At 40.9% G+C, this 20,589-nt stretch overlaps 1 protein-coding gene across 1 annotated transcript in view; it reads right to left on the bottom strand.

Moving 5' to 3' along the window:
* Nucleotides 1-20,589, bottom strand: part of CEP162 (centrosomal protein 162) — a 54,640-nt gene that overhangs the window by 16,058 nt on the left and 17,993 nt on the right. The window contains exons 10-21 of the mRNA XM_080934715.1: nucleotides 17,073-17,264; nucleotides 16,452-16,533; nucleotides 12,246-12,519; nucleotides 11,069-11,330; nucleotides 9,914-10,044; nucleotides 9,399-9,626; nucleotides 8,780-8,920; nucleotides 7,532-7,644; nucleotides 6,743-6,848; nucleotides 2,767-2,893; nucleotides 1,486-1,649; nucleotides 579-683 (exon numbers count right to left, since the gene is read on the bottom strand). Of these exons, the coding sequence (XP_080790841.1) occupies nucleotides 579-683; nucleotides 1,486-1,649; nucleotides 2,767-2,893; nucleotides 6,743-6,848; nucleotides 7,532-7,644; nucleotides 8,780-8,920; nucleotides 9,399-9,626; nucleotides 9,914-10,044; nucleotides 11,069-11,330; nucleotides 12,246-12,519; nucleotides 16,452-16,533; nucleotides 17,073-17,264 (1,925 nt within the window). The remainder of the gene's footprint in view (nucleotides 1-578; nucleotides 684-1,485; nucleotides 1,650-2,766; nucleotides 2,894-6,742; nucleotides 6,849-7,531; nucleotides 7,645-8,779; nucleotides 8,921-9,398; nucleotides 9,627-9,913; nucleotides 10,045-11,068; nucleotides 11,331-12,245; nucleotides 12,520-16,451; nucleotides 16,534-17,072; nucleotides 17,265-20,589) is intronic.

Raw genomic sequence — 20,589 nt, forward strand, 5'->3', positions numbered from 1 at the left:
ACCCACACCCTAAAGTGAACACTTGAGATGCCCAACATGAGCAAGTCTGAGGCTGACGGCCAGGACCAGGACACTAGGTGTTCTCGGCGCAGGGTGGTTTCTGTTACATTGCCTAAATTAGCAACATTCCCAATTCTGAAATCTTCTTGTACTCCCTTCCCACCTATTTTTTTGGTGGGGGGGAGTTTGGGATATGGACTAGTTCTGTTCTTTAAAAAAAGAGAGAAAGGATTTTGCTATGTTGTCTGAGCTTATTCTGAATTTTTGGGTTCAAGTGATCTTACTGCTTCAGCCTCTCATAGCAGAAAATAAACTTGATACCCAACTTGATTTCTCATCCTTCTTTCTAGAAGTTTACTAGAGCTGCAAGGCAGAAGGAGCCCTGATCCATAGGTTTCCATCTTCCGACCGAGAGACTCAGTCTACCACTCCGCAAGTATAAGCCCTGGGTTATGCAATCTGCTATATACACACTTTAAGGATTTCATAAATATGATGTCTTGTGGAAAATCCTGAAGCAAAGCACCATATACATTAAAAGTGTTTTACTAATTTTTTAAAACATTTTTAACACTCACCTGCCGCTCCAGATCCTGAATTCTTTTGGCATCAAGAGCTCTTTCCTTTGAGCGTAACCTCTGCTGAGTAGCTGGGCTCCCATACTCAGTTTTCAGTTTCTGAATCTGTCCACAAAGGAAGAATGTAGGAAGGTAAGAGGTATATTTACAGCAACAGGAAAGCACCGAATGTGTGCAGAGGAGGGGTGTAATGTTGACTCACAGATTAACTCCGTAGCAGACAATGACTGAGCTATTACTTTTCCCAAGTGTCTCTGAGGAAAGCACTGGCTGCAGGAAATGTGGGCATACAGGGAAGCTGGGTCTGTGCACTTGTTGAAACAGATGGTTGATAAGCTAACCAAGTAAACTAACACGAAATTCACCCAACAGAGAGCTAAGCGCTAGCAACAAAACTACTTACTGAAAGCCAGAGCAGGGTAGGAGTACAGGAGGAAGTTCCAAGAGTAGGAACTTGAGCTGAGTTTTGATGGAGGAAGAGAGTTAGTGAGGCACAGGAAAACTCAAGGACAAGGCAGCATCTGAGGATGCTGTGTGGTTAGGGGGAGTCAACTCACCAAGCAGCACAGAGGTGCTCAGCAGGGCCTTATGGGTCAGGCTGGGATAAATTGCTGGTACTTATCTACAGTCTACCTAAAGAGACTAGTCATTCAGAGTCAAACCAAAACCCAAACTAGCTATAAATCCAGACCTAAAGAGTCAGGGTTGGAGCTGAGGATACAGCACAATGGAAGAGAGAGAGAGAGAGAGAGAGAGAGAGAGAGAGAGAGAGAGAGAGAGAGAGAGAGAGAGAGAGAGAGAGAGAGAGAGAGAGAGAGAGAGAGAGAGAAGCACATAGCAGTAAGGGAGCCATGACAGGAAGTTCCACGAGTGACACCACAGCAAGTTGACTGCTGTGGAAACGCACCTCTGATCTCAGCTTCTCAGTTTCCTCATTGGCTTCTCTGAGACGGGCTGCATCTTTATCCAGAAGCTCCTGATTTTCCGCATACCATTGTAACCGCTTTTGTAGACGACCAACTTCTTGTTTATGTGTTTCTTCTAAAATCTTTATTTCATATAATTTTTCACCTACATGAAAAAATGGCTCAGTAACCTGATAGTTATTTTTCAAAATATGGTAATAACAAAATTGTCATTATAAATAAAAATGTCTACCTAGTAAAAGCATTATGAAGAAACAAAAGGCAAAAATAAGTGATGTTTAGCTCAGTGACTTGTTGAATCCTTTAGTAACAGAGCCAAGAAATTGTGTTAATAAAACAATCCAAATCTACTTCATAGCAAGGATGGCTATTTAGAAATGTGTGATTGTTTCCTACCGACTTATGAAAATCAAGTTGTTTTCAGGGGAAAATGAATAGATTTGAGGAATAAAAACAAGGAGTATCGATAGTTACAAATACAAATGTATTATTATATATAGCTAACACAAATTTACATAAAAAGGTTTTTGAACTTTCAAAATTAATTCCTGAAAATAGCTTTACTCTTCTGCTTTAGAGATTAGAAAGGACATCGTATTTTCATAAGCACTCAAGAACAGGTTCTTTGTCTCAACTTTCCACTGAAGCTGGAGGTACTGCAGACAGGAGACTAACTGTGTGAAGTCCCTGACCATTCCAGCCTTTGCTCTGCTGCCCCATCACTACCCAGCCATGTGCCACAGGCACACAGCCCTCCCTGTTCTTTACTTCCAGATCATGCTGTCAGGGCGGACTCCAAAGCCATTCTTCTCCCAAACTCTTAGTGTGTGTTTGAACGCCCTGCTCTGGTCCCATTAAATTCTGTTTATCCTTATCCTTCCCCTGGAATTTTTCCTGGTGGGTGCTATGCCATCTTTCCTTTTGTTTCCTAGAAACCATTGCAGTGTTGTCCGTTCATGTGGCAAATACTTCAGAGCATGTTTTCTTTAGCCCTGCCTTCAGGAAGCTCTCAGTCAGGCTGAGATTGCAGGCCTCTAAACAATTCAACACAAAGCTAAAAACTCAATTAATGTATGATTCACCCTTGACGCTGCAATTATTCTTGTTAAAAATAAGATGTGTATATCATCTTACATTTAAAAATGTTTCAAAGACTACAAGCTACACGCAGGGTAAGTATTTTAATGATACCATTCAGTTTCCGTTACTTGAACTCATGATTAGAACAACCAGAGAACAGAGACTGTGTCTGCCCTGCTCACCTGTGGCATAGGCGATTTGATCTTTGGCTTGGTCCCTCTCTTTCTTCACTTTTTCTAAGTCCACTTCAAGAGCTTGTTTGTCTTGCTTCAGTCTTTTGATATCTTCCATCAGATGGTTCTTTTCTTTCTTGATAGTTGAAGGAATACAAAAGTAGGTTACTTCCAAACCAATAAATAAATCATGGGGTATTTTCTCCTTCACCCAACCCATCAACAACACAGCCATGAATGTTCCCTAAGTTTCAGGTCACATTTTAATCTCAAAGGGATGGAGGGTGCTCTGCTCCTGGACCATCAGTAACTTCCTAGTCTGCAGCATTGGGCACAGTTTTCTCAGCACTCCACTGGAGAGCCCCCTCTATTATCCTCTTGTGTTCTTTTCCAAAGCACATTGATGGTCAGTAACCCCTCACCTGGACTGCTGCAAGAACCTCACATCTAAGTAAGCACCTCCCCCCAGCCCCTACAGCCTGTTCTCACGGCAGCTAGCAGGACTAGTCGCACTCCTCCAGCTGAACCCTCTGGTGGTTCTTCTCTCAGGCTGAGCCACAAATCTTTAAGCATGACTTTCAGAGTCACACAAGTCAGCCGTGACTATGGCTGAGCACACCACTAGAAATCTGCTGTTCCACTCTAGCCACGGATGCCTCCTCGCTTAGGACACTCCTACTTCAAGGGTCTGCACTCCTCATTCTGCCAGGTAGCTGGTCCCTTCATGTCATGGCTGCTCAAAGGAAGACCCAGAATGACCTTGCCTGGCCATTATTCTCTAGAAATGCAAGCTTTCCCTCACCTCCAAGCACAGTTGTATTTTTCCCAGCACTCCCTATAATCCACTTGACCTATTACCTAGCCACCTAAAAGCAGAATTTCACTTTTATTTTTTGATGATGATTATCATTTTAAAGACGGATTCTCACTGAGTAAGCCTGACTGGCCTAGAACTTGCTAGGTAGATCAGGTTGGACTTGAACTCACAGAGATCTACTTACCTATGCCTCCCAGGTGCTGGGATTAAAGTTGTGGGCCACCAAGCCTGGCTTATTTTGATAACTCTTGTATCATAATCACGTGAAGGTGTTGGACATGAGAAGAAAAGTTAAAGGGCTGAAGAAATGGCTCAGTGGTTAAGAGTACTTGCTGCTCTTCCATAGGACCCACTCACATAATAGCTCACAACCAACTATAACCCCGGGTTCCAGGGGATCTGATGCCTTCTAGCTTCCACAGGCACCAGGCATGTGTGTAGTACATAGATACACATGCAGACAAAGTACTCATGTACATATGAATAGTTTAAAAAATGAAATGAATGCCCAAATACCTTGTACTCCACACTTTTGTCAATACTTGGGCTATGCCCACTCCTCTGGTTTGCAAAATTCATAACCTTCTGAGAGCATGAAGTGGTCTCAACCACTGAGTCATCTTTTCAGCCTCTTAACCTTTTTTTTAATGCTCAACCCTTTTATATAATTATGATATAAGAGTTATAAAAAATAAGCCAGGCATAATGGCACACAACTTTAATCCCAGAGTTCAGTTCGTAGCAAGGAAGGGATTCCTAGTAATCCTTCCAAGCCCACACAAACCCGCATCTCTATTTAATACAGCACTGATCTGTGCACTGACTTTTCTCACTACTTAGAGTTAAGCACAGGCAATTGCTCTCTGTAAGCATAATATTTTTGTGCACCATGTAAAGGTTATCCTTGTGTCATTCAAATGCTGACTTCTTTGCCCTCATATCTTGTTTTACAATAGACACGACACTGTAATGCTTATGTCAAGAATCTCCTATCTCAAGTTTGTGTAAACAATTCTTACCATTTGTTCTCTACCTTGTTAATAAAAAAAGATGGTCACCCAGTTGGAAGGCAGAAGACAGAATAGGGCAGGACTTCACCAGCCAGGGGAAGGAGAGAGACAAAGAGAAGGAGGGAGATGGAGCTTAAGAGCTCAGCTGAAGTATAGAAAGTTCTAAATGCAAGTATTATGGGGATTTTGGCTGTGAGCTACTACATTAGCTTAGGGGATTAAGACAGATCAACCGACTGCTCAAGTACTGAGGTGAAACTTGAAAGTAAAACTTGGTCACTTTGTCATTATTGGGGAACTAGCTAGAATAAAGAAAAAGAGCTGCCATATTAATTTAGTACATATATTTATATTAAAGTTAACATTTACAACTACACATGTGTACGTGTGCACTGCAAATTCTCACAAATGCTGGATTATACTACCTTATGATTTAAAGTTAAGTCTCACAAAAGAAAATAAGTGTATTCATAAAACATAATTTGGGATTTTATAGATATCTTAGTCTCATTTCATTAAACAATGTTTGATGTCTGTGATCCACGAATGTCTTTTCAGGGGGATTATAAACTTTAACACCCAGTATCTCTCTGCAAATACCTTTTGTTTAACTCCTGTACTTAGACACGCTGTCTAGTGGTGTCTCTTTGAAGTATCACTGAATTCAGCCACATACTCAGTGGTTAGATGGATATCCACTCTAGGTGTGCCTAGATGCTGGGACAGACACCACAGCATGTCAGTATGGCGTATAATGCATTGTGTGCGAGGGGGTTCTGCCCAGAAGATGAGTTTCCCTCCCTTGTGAATCACTGGGCACAGTGAAACTTTAAACCTATTAGAAAAAAAAAAATAGACACTAGAAAATGAGAAGACACCCCACACTAATGGGTTGGTAGAACTAATATTTCGAAAATGGCTACTTTACCAAAGTTACTTACAAATGCAATGTGATTCAACTCAAAATCCCCATCTCAATCTTTATGAAAATAGAAAAAACACTTTAAAATTCATATGGAAGAATTTTCACAAAAGATTGTGAAAGCAAGTCTGTATAAACAGCAATGCTGGAGGGAATACCAGTCCAGGAATGAAAACATACAGGGAACATGGTGACGGGAACAGCATTATTACTGGCACAAAAGCTGGCAGGTAGACCAGTGGCTCAAAATAAAAGATGCAGATGTGAAGACAGATAGCTAGGGCCTTCTAGTCGTTGACAAAGATGTCAAACACACACACAAAGAAAGCTAGGAAAACTGGATGTTCACATGCAGAAGAATGAAAACAGGCCCCTATCTACTGCCTTGCAAAAACCTCAATGAGAAACCTGAAACTCTGAAACTGCTTGAAGAAAAACACAGGCAGTATCCGTCACAATATAGGTGTAGGAAAGGACTTTATGAACAGACTCTCTTGTCCAGGAACTGAGACCACCGAGTGACAGATGGGTTCCCACCTTTCTCTTGGGTAACTAGGAAACAGATGTTTGTAATGTGCAGCCTGCTCTCTCGTTGTGCACTGACACCTTGGGAGATAGGTAAAAAGTTACTAATTTTAAAAACTACAGTGTAGTATCTTCCTATTTTAGCATACAGTGTACACATTACAGTGAAGAAATTCTTTTAAAACTTTTTTATTATTTTAATTGTGTAATCATGAGTGTGAATGTGTATGTGTGTGTGTGTGTGTGTGTGTGTACACACATGAGTGACGGTGCGGTGCCCTGTGATGGCAGAAGCATTGGATCCCTGGAACTGGAGTGAGAAGTGATTGGGAGCTGTCTGAAGTGGGTACTGACAACTGAACTTGGGTCTTCTGCAAAAGTAGCACATGCTACTTACCAACAGCTGGGCCATCTTTTCAGCCCTGGGAATTTATTTGAAATAAAGTATATGTGTGCTCCAAATGCAACACCTCTGATGTGGCTCTGTATGATTAATTCCTGAAAAGAGGTTGTACTGCAGAGCAAGGGCCATTTAAACCAGTTTCCAAGGTTTTCTGTACATGAATACTAAATGCTAATCTTAGATACTTTTTTCAAATAATATATTTCAAGTATATTTTATTTATATATTACAAACAGATTTATTTAACACACACTGAAACTTCTGATAACTTTACTAACCTCAGTAGTTAAAATCCTTATTCAACTTACCTGTGCTGCCCGTAATTCTGCTAGAAGATCTGTAAAACTTTGGTTTTTGGTGGGTTCTGTATTTTCAACTGCTTGAGACAGAAGACGATTTTTGTGCATCTGTTCTCTGATTAAAAAAGAAAAGATTATCCTTTTTAAAAAATAAAGTATTCCTTTTAATACAAAATATTGTTAATGAACTCAAACTATATGGATCACTAGAGACGTTAAAGAAAAGAAGGCTTGGGGAAATGCTTTTGGTTTCACTTTAGAAGAACAGAAACACTAAGATTTTAGTTTAAGTGAAATTTAAAAACATTGCTTCTAATTCTCAGAGAATGAAGTGTCTCAGAAAATGTGCTGATTTTCTAGTGCTTTCTGTGCACTCCTGGTCTCACAGTTGCTACCTCCTCTCTCCTGACAAACACAAACCCCAATGTTATAATGGAAACAAACAAACCCAAAACATAGCTGGGCCTCAGATTAAAACTTAGATACTTTTTCAAGAAACCGATATAATATAACCATGATGTTCTAAATAAATCATTTAAGTGGATTATTTCATCATGGGAGTTTATCAGTGTCAAACTCACATGTGGATACACTAGCTATCAAGTACTAAATGAAAAATCCTCTCAATGTGTAATATATGAGTTATGAGACTGGAAGTCAGTGTACAAATGAAAACAGATAGTACTCTTTTCTTGAAAATAGCAAACGTACTGTTTTAAAGAAAAACCCACATTATTAATATAACATGCTTAGAAACAGTTAAGTATATGTAAGTGTAAATATATCAAAAGAGCTTACTTTAAAGAGGCCAACTCACTAAATAAATTCTGATTTTCTTTAAACATTCGCTCTTCATTTTTCTTATTTTTTTCCTGAAGATCTTTTACTTGATTATACAACCTTTCATTTTCCTTTTTAAAAACAGAAAAATGGAGTTTAGTTAAAAACTGCAGTATAACATAAAATGGAATGTTAAGAGAAAAATCACATAAGTAGTTTTTAAAATTTCCTGTTTTTAACTTTATAAATTTAAATCTTTTCACACATCTATTATCTTAGAAGGCAACTTATCTAGACACAATTCTTTCTGAAATGCTAAGAATGTTTACTTAAAAAAAGTTACAAAATTCCCTAAACTGCAGGGTTCAATGGCTAAGGAGCGTAATAAGCTGAACTCCATCATGTACATGAACTTTGTGCTGTAGGAAGGAGAGTGGGGATGGATGGAGCCCACACAGCCTAACACCTACATGCTGAGCTAAGGCTGACTGGGGCCAGAGGGGCTTCTAACAGCGAGGTAATTAGCTATGGAACAGATCAATCTGTGAACACGTGTGATTAGACTTACTGACCTCACTTTTTACATTGAGAATTTGATGACAACTAAGAGCTTTTGAGCTGGTAGCAAAAACTCTGGATTATCTCAGCATGTGTGGACTAGTGCCGGGCAGATGGCTCGTCAACACACACAGAACTTAAGTATGTCGTCTGAGGCGACAGCAGACATACGTAAAGGTCTGTGAAATCTTAAAAATCCTTCTCTGTGTAGCAAGATGAGACAGGGAATGAAGAATCTGAATGGATGGTGGGGGACAAGCAGGAGAAACAGGACAGAAAGGGAGGCGGGGAAGGATAGAGGATACACGTTAAGCCTGTGCAGGTTTCCCCTCCTCATAAAGACAGTAGGGCGAGAGGGACTGCACATGGCTTCACAGCAAACATTAAAGTTAAGACTTAAAACTAGGTTTTTATTTAACCCAGAACTGATGCTCTCAGGTACTTTAATCTGGCTAATAAAAAACGTGCACAACGACTGGGCAAGACAGTGCATGTCTGTACCTAAGACTTGGGAGGTGGACCACAGCCTTGAGGCCTGCCTGGACAGTAAGTGAGTGCCGGGGCACAGGAGGGAGCACGGGAGGGAAGTAGAGGAGAAAAGGTGTGCTGGGGGAAGCCACTAGTCAAATTATTACCTTAATTATATCTGAATGTCACATGACCACAGCAGTACTGTAATATGCCTTATTTTTATAATTATTGCCACACCTGTTGGTAACCTTGAAGAAGTGTCTCTTGTTCTTGTATCTCTTTTTGAATTTGTTTCAGTTTCTCTCCAGTGACGGGGTCAGATGTTTCTCCAAACTGTAGCCACCTCTGTTGTCTGCTTGTTTCTTCAAAGCTACTTAACTTTAAGAAAATGGAGGAATTGTTTTATTTGCAGAGAAAATGAGGAAGAGAGGAAGATAAAGGGGTTCTCAGACCCAAAGCATCTCCCTTAGTGAGCGTACTGGGGAGTGCTGTGACCAGTCAAGCCAGCACAGAGATCTTCTGGGGAGACTCAGAAACATTATGACATACCGATTCTACACCTTTTCATGCTGTTCCTGCTAAAACTCTCACTTCTCAGCAGTCAAAATGAACTCGGTGATGTGCTTTTAAAAGAATGCTGACACAGGAAAATCATCAAATGAGCCAGTGTTCCTTTTCCTCTTTCCAGCTCACTCTTTAGTAAGGAGAGAGCCAAGAATGAAGTCTGCATTTTATGTGGCAAATACATCAAGTCAACAGCTCCAGGCACCGAGGATGACAAGGAATTTAGTAAGAAGCACGGTTTTTGTTTTTAGATAAATAAAAAGGAAAAGCAGAACAGAATGGTGTTTGTTACCTTGGCCTGAAGAATGTAATTTTCTTGGTTCAGTTTGAAGAGCTCTCCCTCCTGCTGCCTCTTTAGGCTTTCCACTGTGCTCTCCAGCTCCTTCTCCTTCTCAGAAAATGCCATTTTAATTTGCTCGATTAGCGCTTGTGCACCCCTCCATTTTTCCTCTGCGTCCTGAGCTCTTTTCAACATTAGTAATTCCTTTTCTCCGATCCCACCGTGGGATCCCAAAGGCTCCTTTCAAAGAAGCATTGCTTCATTACATTAGCTGTACCTTTAAGACTAGAGCACTAACAAAAATAAAGACTGGAAATGACACGGTTACTAATGTTTCACTACAAAGAAAACAGTAGCAATGTGGATACAGAAAAGAAATTTCGTATTTTATTTGTGAATATTAATCAACTTCAATTGTGCTATTTTCTTATATGCAGTGTGCAATTAACACATACTTTATAATCTAGTTTTAAAATACTTTTTAAGATATAAAAATTGTAAATATTAAGATGAACTTTAATACCTACAGCCTGTAACTGAACAAAGGAATCATCTGAGGGGTCTTCAGGCCTCTTTGGTGTAGTTGGGCTACCTTCACGGTGAGAGGACGATTTATTCAAAGCTGCAGGCTTGATGACTTTTGTTCCACACAATATTTCTAAATATTGCAGACAATAGAAGAAAACACCACAAATATAAGGCTAAAGGTACATCTGGCAGTGCTGGACAATAACATAAATACAAAGCCAGGCAATGGGAGGGTAAAATGACCGCCACTGGCTGAGAGCACCACACGGCCAAAGTCCTTTCACTCCGGTCACTGCACCCTCAGAAGCCACTCAAAGTCAACATCTACTTTTGACCCAGGACACTTGAAATGGCAGATGGAGCTAAGTGAATGTGAGGAGACTGTGAGGCAGGGTGACTTAAGGCTTTATTACTTTTGAACAAATTGTTCTTTAGGATGGTTACAGTAAGGACATCCTTATGATGAACCAGAAGAGCACAGCTGGTCATTACGAACAGTTTTAGTTTAGAGTCACTGCGCCTCTAGCACTCTTTTGATACTCAAAGTGTATGGCATTACACTATCAATGGAGGATGTTCAATGCAGAGGCTACCATAACAGTTACCGAGGTCTGAATTCAAAGGTTAACAGTACTGTTATAATCAATAGCATTGTTTAACAAATTAGAAAAGAATGAGACTAATCTATGTTTTGGTCTGTCCCTATCCTCTCCTCCTTCCCCCACTCAATCTGTCTGGTCATCGATTCAAGGAGAGTGACCTACACTGCGGAAAAAGACCACCTGCTTGCTAAAACTAAAGGGCAGTCCTCAGGCCCGCTTCTTCCCCTGTGGGCAGCAAATGGCAGAATAGAGCCTCCTTAGATACAACTTCCCTAGACTAAAGATCCTGTCAAGGTTTCTCCTGCTCACTCTGCCTGCCCTGCAGACCCTCTTGCTCTGTTTGGTCTCCTACAGTGAGTTCTACCTTTAAACAGATTTCCAATATTCTCATCAACCACTTTTCACTGCCACTGTGCTGGGTCAAATCTGTAAACTATACACTGAAGTCACCCCCAAAGGAATATACACTTCTTTATTATTCTCCACAAAACAAAGAAAATTGACAATGTACTATATGTATCCAATTCTGTCTTGAAAAGAATATATTCTTACCTTTTTTTCTGAATTGATTTGAGGTGGGAATAAGTCTCACATTTTTAGTTTTTGTATTATCCTTTGAAGTTTTCTTTTCAAGAGCTGAAAACAACTGGAGCGCTGAACTGGGTTTGCCATAACCTGAGCTCCGGACTGATGTGTACAGCCCACTCTGTGGCTTCCTCTTAGGCAAAGGAGGTGCACTTCTGGCCTTCTTACACGAAACCTGTTTACCAGTGACAGGCACCTCTTCCTCGGCACCGAGCGGGGACCTGAAAATCTACATATAATGAGGACAAACTCTTTAGTATCAGGATGAACTTCAACTATTATTATTAATGAAAAATTAACAGATGGCAAGACTGTGACTGGCAAACAGTAAGGTCTGTGAAGGGCGAGCTACCACAGCAAGGCTCTCCACTTACAAGTTCAGTGTTTTGAAACCCATCTTCAAAGTTAGCATTAGGACAAAGTACTTCAAAGTAATAAGCTTGTAACTGTCTTTTCTCTGGACTTAAGGTACATTAAGAATAGCTATACTTGTGATGGCTAGTGAACTGTCCACCTGACAGTCTAGCTGGGCTTGGGAGATTATCCTGACTGGGACCCGGGACTACACAGAAGGAGAAAGGAGCTTTGCTGCACCGATTCACTGCTCTGGTCTTTCATTTCTGCCGCCTGGACTTTCCCATCACGATGGGCTGTCCTGTGAGCCAACCAACCCTTTTCTTCTCCCAACTCTCTTTCCCTCCCAGAGTATTTTACCACAGCAACAATAAAGAAAGCAATGCAACACCCTGAGATGCTTTATAGACTAGAAAGTGAAAATAAAATACTGGAACCATGGGAGCTACAAAGCAAAAAGATAAAAACAGAGAAAGAAGGAACAAGGAGATGTGAATTTTGTCACAGTTACTAATCACAATCCTGTAAAATGCCAACTCTCCTGTGGTGCAGACTATGAGGAGAATGAGCCGTGAGCAATGCAGTGACGTGGAGACTATTTCTGGAACTATCCAAGTCTTACACTCGTGATTAAAAGGAAAGAGAAAGAAAAGGCAAGCGAGAGCTGTGAGGAATCTCACTTTGGTGGTACTTTGAGCATGGAGACTGGACGTTCTGGTAATAAGCCCCACTTATAGAATGACAGCACCCACAGATGTCATCAACCCCACTAACCCAAGCACAATCTTACCTGGTTAGTTTTGTCCTCCCGAGGTAATAGTGAAGGATTAACAGATGTTTTCTTCCTCAAAATCTCCAGGTACATTTTGTCCAAACGCTCTTCCATAGCTGGACAGCTGCTGCCCACGCCCTCACCCAGTGTCCTGTGTAGAACCACACTCTCATCGTGTGGGTGGGGAAACTGGCTCACGTGTCTAGTGTCTTGACATGTAGTGCTTGTGTCCATCTTCAGGGGAAAAGGGCTCACAGATTCTGCTTCTTTACTGTCTGCTTCTTTCTTAAGGCTACAGAATAAAGTGGAATGCAAAATAAACTGAAGGTAGAATAAATTCCACAGTCACCCATCCACATTAGTACATACACACAAGCTGTAATTATTTAAATGAAGTTACAATGTTAAGTATGACATTTACAATACAACACAACATAATGAAACCTAACACCAATTGCCCAGGACACTCACGTAACTGTTTATAGTTTTTTTTCTGTTCTTTTGAGGCAGGGTCTAATGTAGCCCAGGTTGGCCTCTAACTCACATTTTAGTAGAGGATGATCCTGAACTTTTGATCCTTCTAACTCTATCTTTGAGTATTAAAATTACAAGCATGTGTAATTCTGGCTAATTTCAAATAATTTTAATGTAGCACAATAATTTTTATCTACAATTTCTTATTAAGTCAACATGTACTTGAAGTAGGCAAATTTTTTTTATAAATATCTGTAAGACTAAAGTGACTATGATTTATAACAAGGAATCATGTGCCATAAATATTAAAAAGCATAAAATAACCACAGTATAGAAAAATTTTTAAAAGAAATATATCATCAGGATTTTAAAATAAAGCATTTACCATTTAATAAGCTGAAACAAATTGGATAAGTATTAAAAGTGTCAGAAATATGGGCTGGAGACAGCATTGCTGCTCTTATGAGGACCTGGTTTCAATTCCTAGCCCCCATGGAGTGACTCACAACTGCCTGGATCTCTAGTTCCAGGGGATTCAAATCCCTCTTTTGGCTTCGATGGGCACTAGGCAAGCATGTGGTACACTGAAATATATGTAGACACAAATTCATATACATTTTTTAAATCTAAGAAATATAATATAAGCAATGTCCTATATTTGGTAAAATACCAGTACACCACAAGAGTTCTAAACATAGGAATATCTTATGATTTGTAATTGAAGAACAGTTCAAGAGGCTAAAATTTCTTTATTATGCAGACTGTAAATGTTGGAAATGTCTAAAGTACTGAAAACCAATGGGAGAAATATCAGCTTCTTCCTTGTTCATGGTAGCAGAAGCTGTGTGCATGCTAAACCAAAGCATTTCCTGTTCCTGCTGGAACAGGCTGCATTCCTTGCTTCCTTGCTTTGAGATGGGCCACTTACTAGCTCCTGCCATTAGAATTCGAGTGCCCGGATGGGTGGGCTTTCAGGAAAATGACGGTAGAGGCTAGGAGAGGCAATTATGTTTTTGTGCAAAACATTTGTTCATCTGTCACCTGCGACTTCACATGAGGCAATCTACATGACAGATCTGGAGAAGTAAGAGAAACAGGAATAAGCAGGTGGCTAGAGAAGACGTAATGAAATGAAGTGCTGGCTATCACTGTCCATGACTGGCTATTAAAAGAAACCAGATGAACTCAGGACAGAATGGCTCCTCTAGAGGACTGACAGGAAAAGACCTACTGGGCTTTCTCTTTATGTGTAGACATCAGCATAGGATTCAGCCTGGGAAGATGGCATGAAAAATAGTTCATTAGATTTTTCAGTTCAAAGAGTGCCTGTGTGTCTCTCACAAGAGCCATATAACCTGTGTGCTCTTCACACAGGTTACTGTTCCAGAGGGTCAAGAACCAAACACCTCAAGAAGATGTAAAATTTCATCTAGCAGAGAACTTCGAATCTAACAAGGAATGTGGAGCTAACTGGAGCCAAACAGACCTGAAACCTCCCTGACCAAGGTGTGACCGAGAGATAAGTGACAAATGATCGCTAAAGATTTAAGATGTGCCAATGGTTGTACTGACATTTCTGAAATTATTGTTGGATCATGTAGGTATATTTGCTTTTATTTATTTTTTTTTTTTTTGGCTATACGTTTATTCTATTATTGTTCTCGTGGTATACATATTTAACACAAAATTTACCATCTTTACCATTTAACCGTACATTTCATTGGTAAAACATATGTTCATTATGTTGAAGAAACTTACGGCATCCGTCCCCATACGCTGATTTGTGAAGCTGAAACTACAGGCATCAGAGACCCCTCCACCCTCACCAAGCTACTGCTGCAGCTCCTGCCTTTCTTCCTTTTGTCATGTGACTTTCAAGTATTTCATGTAGTTCAAAATCACAGGGGCATATGGAATTAGTTCTCCTCATGGCTGACTTTCTTCCCTTAGTACAAGATCTTTATGATGTATAGTTTTATGTCAACTTGACACAAGCTAAAGTCATCCAAAAGGAAGGAACCTCAATTAAGAAAATGTTTCTGTAAGATGAGGCTATAAGCAAGCCTGCAGAGAATGTTCTTAATTAATAATTGATGGAAGTTTTGATGCTGCCATCCCTGGGCTGGTGGTCCTGGGTTCTATAAGAAAAGAGGCTGAGCAAGCCATATAAACAGCACTCCTCCATGGCCTCTGCATCGGCTCCTGCCTCAAAGTTCCTGCCGTTTGAGCTTCTGTCCCGGCTTCCTTTAGTAATAAACAGCAATGTCCTGAACTTTCCTTCCCAAGTTGCTTTTGGTCATGGCATTCCATCACAACAGTGACCCTAAACAAGACAATCCTCAAAGTCCCATTACCATGGATACCAGGAAGCAATCAATGGAGGGACAAGGACCTTTGTGCACTCCTGGTAGAAATGCCAACCAGTACAGCGGCTGCGTATCACAAAGAGTAGAAACAGATCCAGTATGACCCAGCAGTTCCCTTTATGGGCACATACCTGGATAACCCAAAGCAAGTCTGCTCCAGAAAACATATTTGTCCTCAGGTTTTAAACAAATACAGAAACGTATGTTTTAGAATTCATCATTAAAATAATTTTACAAGATGTGTAAGAAACGCTTCTGCAACATCACACCCCCCCATGCACCGAGTGGCAGGCTCTGCTCTGCAGACGCTGACTGGCACACAGCTCCATGTGAGACCAAACTTGACATTCAAGGGGGCAGATTTTAGCCTAAGCTTCACTGTGGCATTTTCCTCTCAACTACATACATATGGAAAGCGGCCAGTAAATCACAAGCAGATTTACCCACTGAGAACATGGCAAAAGCAGGGGCTCAAAAGGTCTGGAAACACAAACTCGATGGTGACAAGATGGCTTCATGAAGTGTTCCAAGGAGTCAGAGACTGGACAATGCAGGTGGCTAGCATGGGCTGCCTGTGATCTCTGATCGTGGACATGTGACCTTGGATAGTTATTTTAAACCTAGACCTCCGTTTTCTCATCTGTGAACCATGGAAAACAATGGACTATATTCAGAGCTGCTGACTGGCTGAATTAATACACATAAAGAATGTACAGTTCATGTCTACTGTTAGCATGTGATGTATGTTAAGTGTCAGGACCAGCACCATCACGATGCAGTTAGAGCTTGTTAGTTCAGTTTTCTGTGAGAGAGGAGTCTGAAGATGCTGGTATGTTATAAGGATGTGAGGGAGAGGATATGATATTGCAAAGCTACATGAATGCAAAGCTGTCTGCTATAGGTTCCTGTGACTGTTACTCTGCCCTGGCGTATCACAGATCTCTGCATACTCTGCCACTAAACACTGGAGCTTCAGGGTTTCCACTAAGCCCATTTCTCCCATGACCTCAGAGCTCCCTCCATTAGACGGGATGGCTGGTGACTAAATCAGAACTGATTCACAGAAAACCAATCATTCACATAAAAATACAATTAATTTCCCCCTCATGGTGAATCAGCTATCTATGTGCCACTGAAAGATGAGGAATCATATTTTCAGTGAAAACATTAGGACTATTAATGGCGCCAACTTCCTTAGTAGCTCCTTTTCTCTTAGTACTAGGAGAATTTTGATGGAGACAGCAATGGTTCATGGGTACACATATGCAAACCTGTATTTTCGCTAATCAATCACTAGGAATGATTCCACCTGTGAAGAAGCAAAACAGTAAACACCGCTCAGCTAAGCAACCATCCTGCACAGGGCATTGCTCAAACCTCATACCTGACAGGCTGTAAGTCAAAGCCCCTGATCCCATAAGAATCTATCCTGATAGGCTTCATCAGCTCCTCTACTGTGGGAAGATCTAAGAGGGAAGAGAAGGTAAATTAAAAACCAAAATTGCTCCTGAAATTGCTTAATTTATACACCAAATCACACCCAAATAATATTTTTTATATTTCATATAGTTAACAAAATGGCATATGTAATAAACTATGTTTGTATAATAAAACTGTACTAGGAACCTTTTCTTTGAACTTAGACGATATATCTGTTATCTATACCCAGACCATATACACATACTTGTTGTGTATTTTCTTTTTAATTTCAAATACTATTTTCTATTAAAAAACATTAATATACATATATATGCATGCCAAGTTTGCTTAGTTTGGTTAAGGCACATTAGAACGTGAGCTGTATTCTGCACTTAGCAATAATTGGAGCTGATCCAGGTGGGGTTTCATTTGATCATGCCATTTACATCTGAACACCGAGAAGTCACCACCACAGAAACCATATGCAAAATACTCTTTGTGGTCACTATTGAAAGATGGTAAATAGAGAAAGTCTGTCTGTTCACTATTCATCCGCCATTCACCCGCTCAGTCTGTCCGTCTTTACCAGACTCAGTGGTAGAGATGTTCTTTGAAGACTCTTCATTTTCTTGAAGACCATCTTTTATGGAGCTCCTGACATTTTGCACAGAGCTCGCCTCAATTCGTGGTTCCCCTGTATCTCCCAGAGAATGAGCTACGTGACAGTAAGCCTGGTGCAGGGCTTCAGTGTCACCACTGCTTTGTCCATAAGGAACACCTGTCGAAATAAATACAACTCCTGTGTATCACTTCAGACAGACAAAACCCTAAGTATTCCTTAGTCTCGTAGGGACGGTGAGCAAGGCTGCAGGACAACAACAACACTACAAAAGCAGAGTCAGGCAGAAGCTTGGGCAAGCTATCCGTACGCAGTAAGAGCGAGGTGAGACAGGTCCTGATGTAACTATGAAGTCTAACTTTATCAGTCTTCTCATGGTCCTTAATCAACGTCTCTGTGCTGGGAAAAACTATTCTTACACTTTCTACATGGCTGCATCCCTCTGAAGGACCCTGCCCTTGCCTGACACTACCATTTGCACTCTGCTTGAATGGTACCATCTCAGTCTGTAATGGTTCTACTACAAGCATGCTCCTCTAATTCGCAAACCACCAAGTATTTCAACATCTTGTTAAAGCAGCTATGACTCAAAGCTGTTTCTGAATGGCCGAGTCGTCACATGTTCTTTCTGAGCCTGTGAGACACCTGCCATTATCTTTTACCTAGTTATTGTTTCGTTTGTACCTTTTCTTCTTCCTGTAATTCCTACCACTCCAGTCAGCACTTTTCCATTTTTTTATTTGTCAATGGCCCATTGTCTTAGTTAGGGTTTCCACTGCTGTGAAGAGACACGGTTATCAAGGCAACTCTTACAGAGGCAAACATTTAATTGGGGCTGGCTCACAGTTTCAGAGGTTAGTTGATTATGGAGATGGCAGGAAGTGTGGCAGCTTCCAGGCAGACATGGTGCTAAAGAAAGAATAAGCTGAGAGTTGTGCATCTTGATCCGCCTGCAGCCAGGACAAACTGACTCTTCCACACTGGGCAGAGCTTCAAAGTCCACCCCACAGTGATGCACTTCCTCCAAGAAGACCACACCTCCTAATCGTACCACTCCCCAAGGGCCAAGCATATTCAAACCACCACACCTATCAAATGGTCTATCCCTAGCCCTCTTTTAAAACTCTCTGAATACTTTAAAAAGCTCAGTTAATTCTTCCCTTTCTCCCCCCTGTGTTCTTTCCTTTATTCTAAACTATTTATTGTTATTAGCTATATATGGTATGCATATAAATACAAAGCACACATGTGGGAGCTAAAGGACAACACTGAAGTTGGTTATAGAGATTGGGCCACCAGGACTCACGAGGTAAGAGCCCTTGCCCACTAAGCCATCTCTCTAGACCCTTTCCTTTTTTTTTAAAGGAAGGATCTTAAGCAGCCCATGCTGGCCTCAGGCTTGTTGTACAGCTTGGATGCCTTTGAACTTGTGATCAAGTGTTGGGATGATAGGCATGTACTGTCATGCTTGTTTTATAAAGCACTGGAGTCTGAACCCAGAACCATGTAAGTACCAAGCAAGTGTTCCAACAAACACAGCGGTGTCTGAGCCCCCAGCTAGTTTTATTAAGACCTCGTCTACATGCCTGTTTCATTATTCCCCAATCTACATTGCTGTCCTCTTTTTGGAACATCACACTCTCTAAAAGACATTTCTGATGTCTTGTAAAGTCAACCATACAACATACTCCCAACTAAATTTATTATATTCCTCACCCAAACCTGTTTTGCTATGAGTGTTTCCTATACTTAACTAATGGTACCAGTACTATTATTTACTTGATCACCCAGAACACAAAACCTTTGAAGACAACCGGAGGGAATGGTCTGTTCTGCCACCTTTATATTGAAGTGAACCCCTACTACAGTCACACATGGGGGGGACAACTGAGAAAATCATTTTTATGAGAAAAAAAAAAAAAGAAAAGCCACAAAGTGCTCTTTTTTTTCTACAAACCTAGGAGGAGACTGAATGAGCTGCTGTGTACACTACAGGAAGGCCTGCATGAAGAGTGGGTGGCACTGCAGCGTGGAGCATGCACGCCATTCAGTAGGATAAAGGGTTGAAGGGGAGCTGCAGGCCTGAGAGCAGTAGTTCCCAACATGTGGGGCTGCACCTCCTTCACAGCCCTTCCACAGGGGTTGCATAGCAGAAAACTTGTACGTTACAGTTATGAAAGAGCATGGAAGTAATTTTATGGTTGGGGCCACCACAACAAGAGGAACTGTGTTAAAGGGTTGGAGCATTCGGGAGGTTGAGAAGCACTGCCTTAAAGCAACAAAGAACTAAATGTGTGGAGAAAGGAATGACCTAAATGTCAGGAACTAGGTATAATAGGCAAGACTGCTTGGAAATGGAGCAGGGAAAGATCCTTCATCAACTGCAAACATATAAGCCAACCCACAATACCACAAGTGACCGTACTTCATGCACTGTCAGTAAGAAGGCGTCCTTCTCTCCCTTACACTGAAAAAGAGAGGACTCCATGTAGTCACTCTGTACTAGTCCCAAGCGTCCTCTGCTCCCAACTATAGAAAGCTATCTCTGTTACTCGCAGAGAAAGGCCTAGTCTCATGGAACAATGGTCATCCTGTGATGACTATTCCAGCCACAACAACTTATCTGGAATACAAGTAAAAATGAAAATAATTTAGCCGTGTATTAAGAAAGCCTCACTTATACTTACTAACCTTTCTAATACCTAGCATAAAGAATTTCATGATGCTAATGAAAGATCACTGACATGTCACCCATCCAGGCTGCTTATTACTAATAGAAACCCAGCAAGACAAAACGAAAGTTCACTAAGCCTTTCTGTTGTACCAAATTGAGATGCTCACCACAGACTGTATTTTAAGATATACTTCAAATGTACTTTAGAAACACTAAAGTTCAACACCCTACGGACAACACTGTTTATAATCTATGTTTGAGTTCTGTGTTACAGCTTGAGCTGCTAACTGAAGACTACCAGTAATGCAGCATGCGATTGCTACGTATTGCTTACTGAATTCCTTACAATTTAAAAGTAATGTCAGAATTAGGGGGTGTGTGTGAGTGTGTTTGTGAGTGTGAATGTGTGTGTGTGTCTGTGTGTGTATATGTGTGTGAGAGTGTGTATATGTGTGTGTGAGTGTGTGTCTCTCTGTGTGTGTGTGAGAGTGTATGTGTGTGACAGTGTGTGTATGTGTATGTGTGTGTGAGTGTATGTGTGTGACAGTGTGTGTATGTGTATGTGTGTGTGAGAGTGTATGTGTGAGAGAGTGTGTATGTGTGTGTGAGAGAGTGTGAATGTGTGTGTGTATGTTTGTGAGAGAGAGAGAGAGAGTGTATGTGTGTGTATGTGTGTATGTGTGTGAGAGAGAGAGTGTGTGTGTGTATGTGTGTGTGTGTGTATGTGTGAGAGAGAGAGAGAGTGTGTGTGTGTGTGTGTGTATGTGTGTGTGTGTGTGTGTGTGTGTGTGTGAGAGAGAGAGAGAGACA

The sequence above is a fragment of the Micromys minutus genome (assembly GCF_963924665.1).
Source record: "Micromys minutus genome assembly, chromosome: 21".
Lineage (NCBI taxonomy): Eukaryota > Metazoa > Chordata > Mammalia > Rodentia > Muridae > Micromys > Micromys minutus.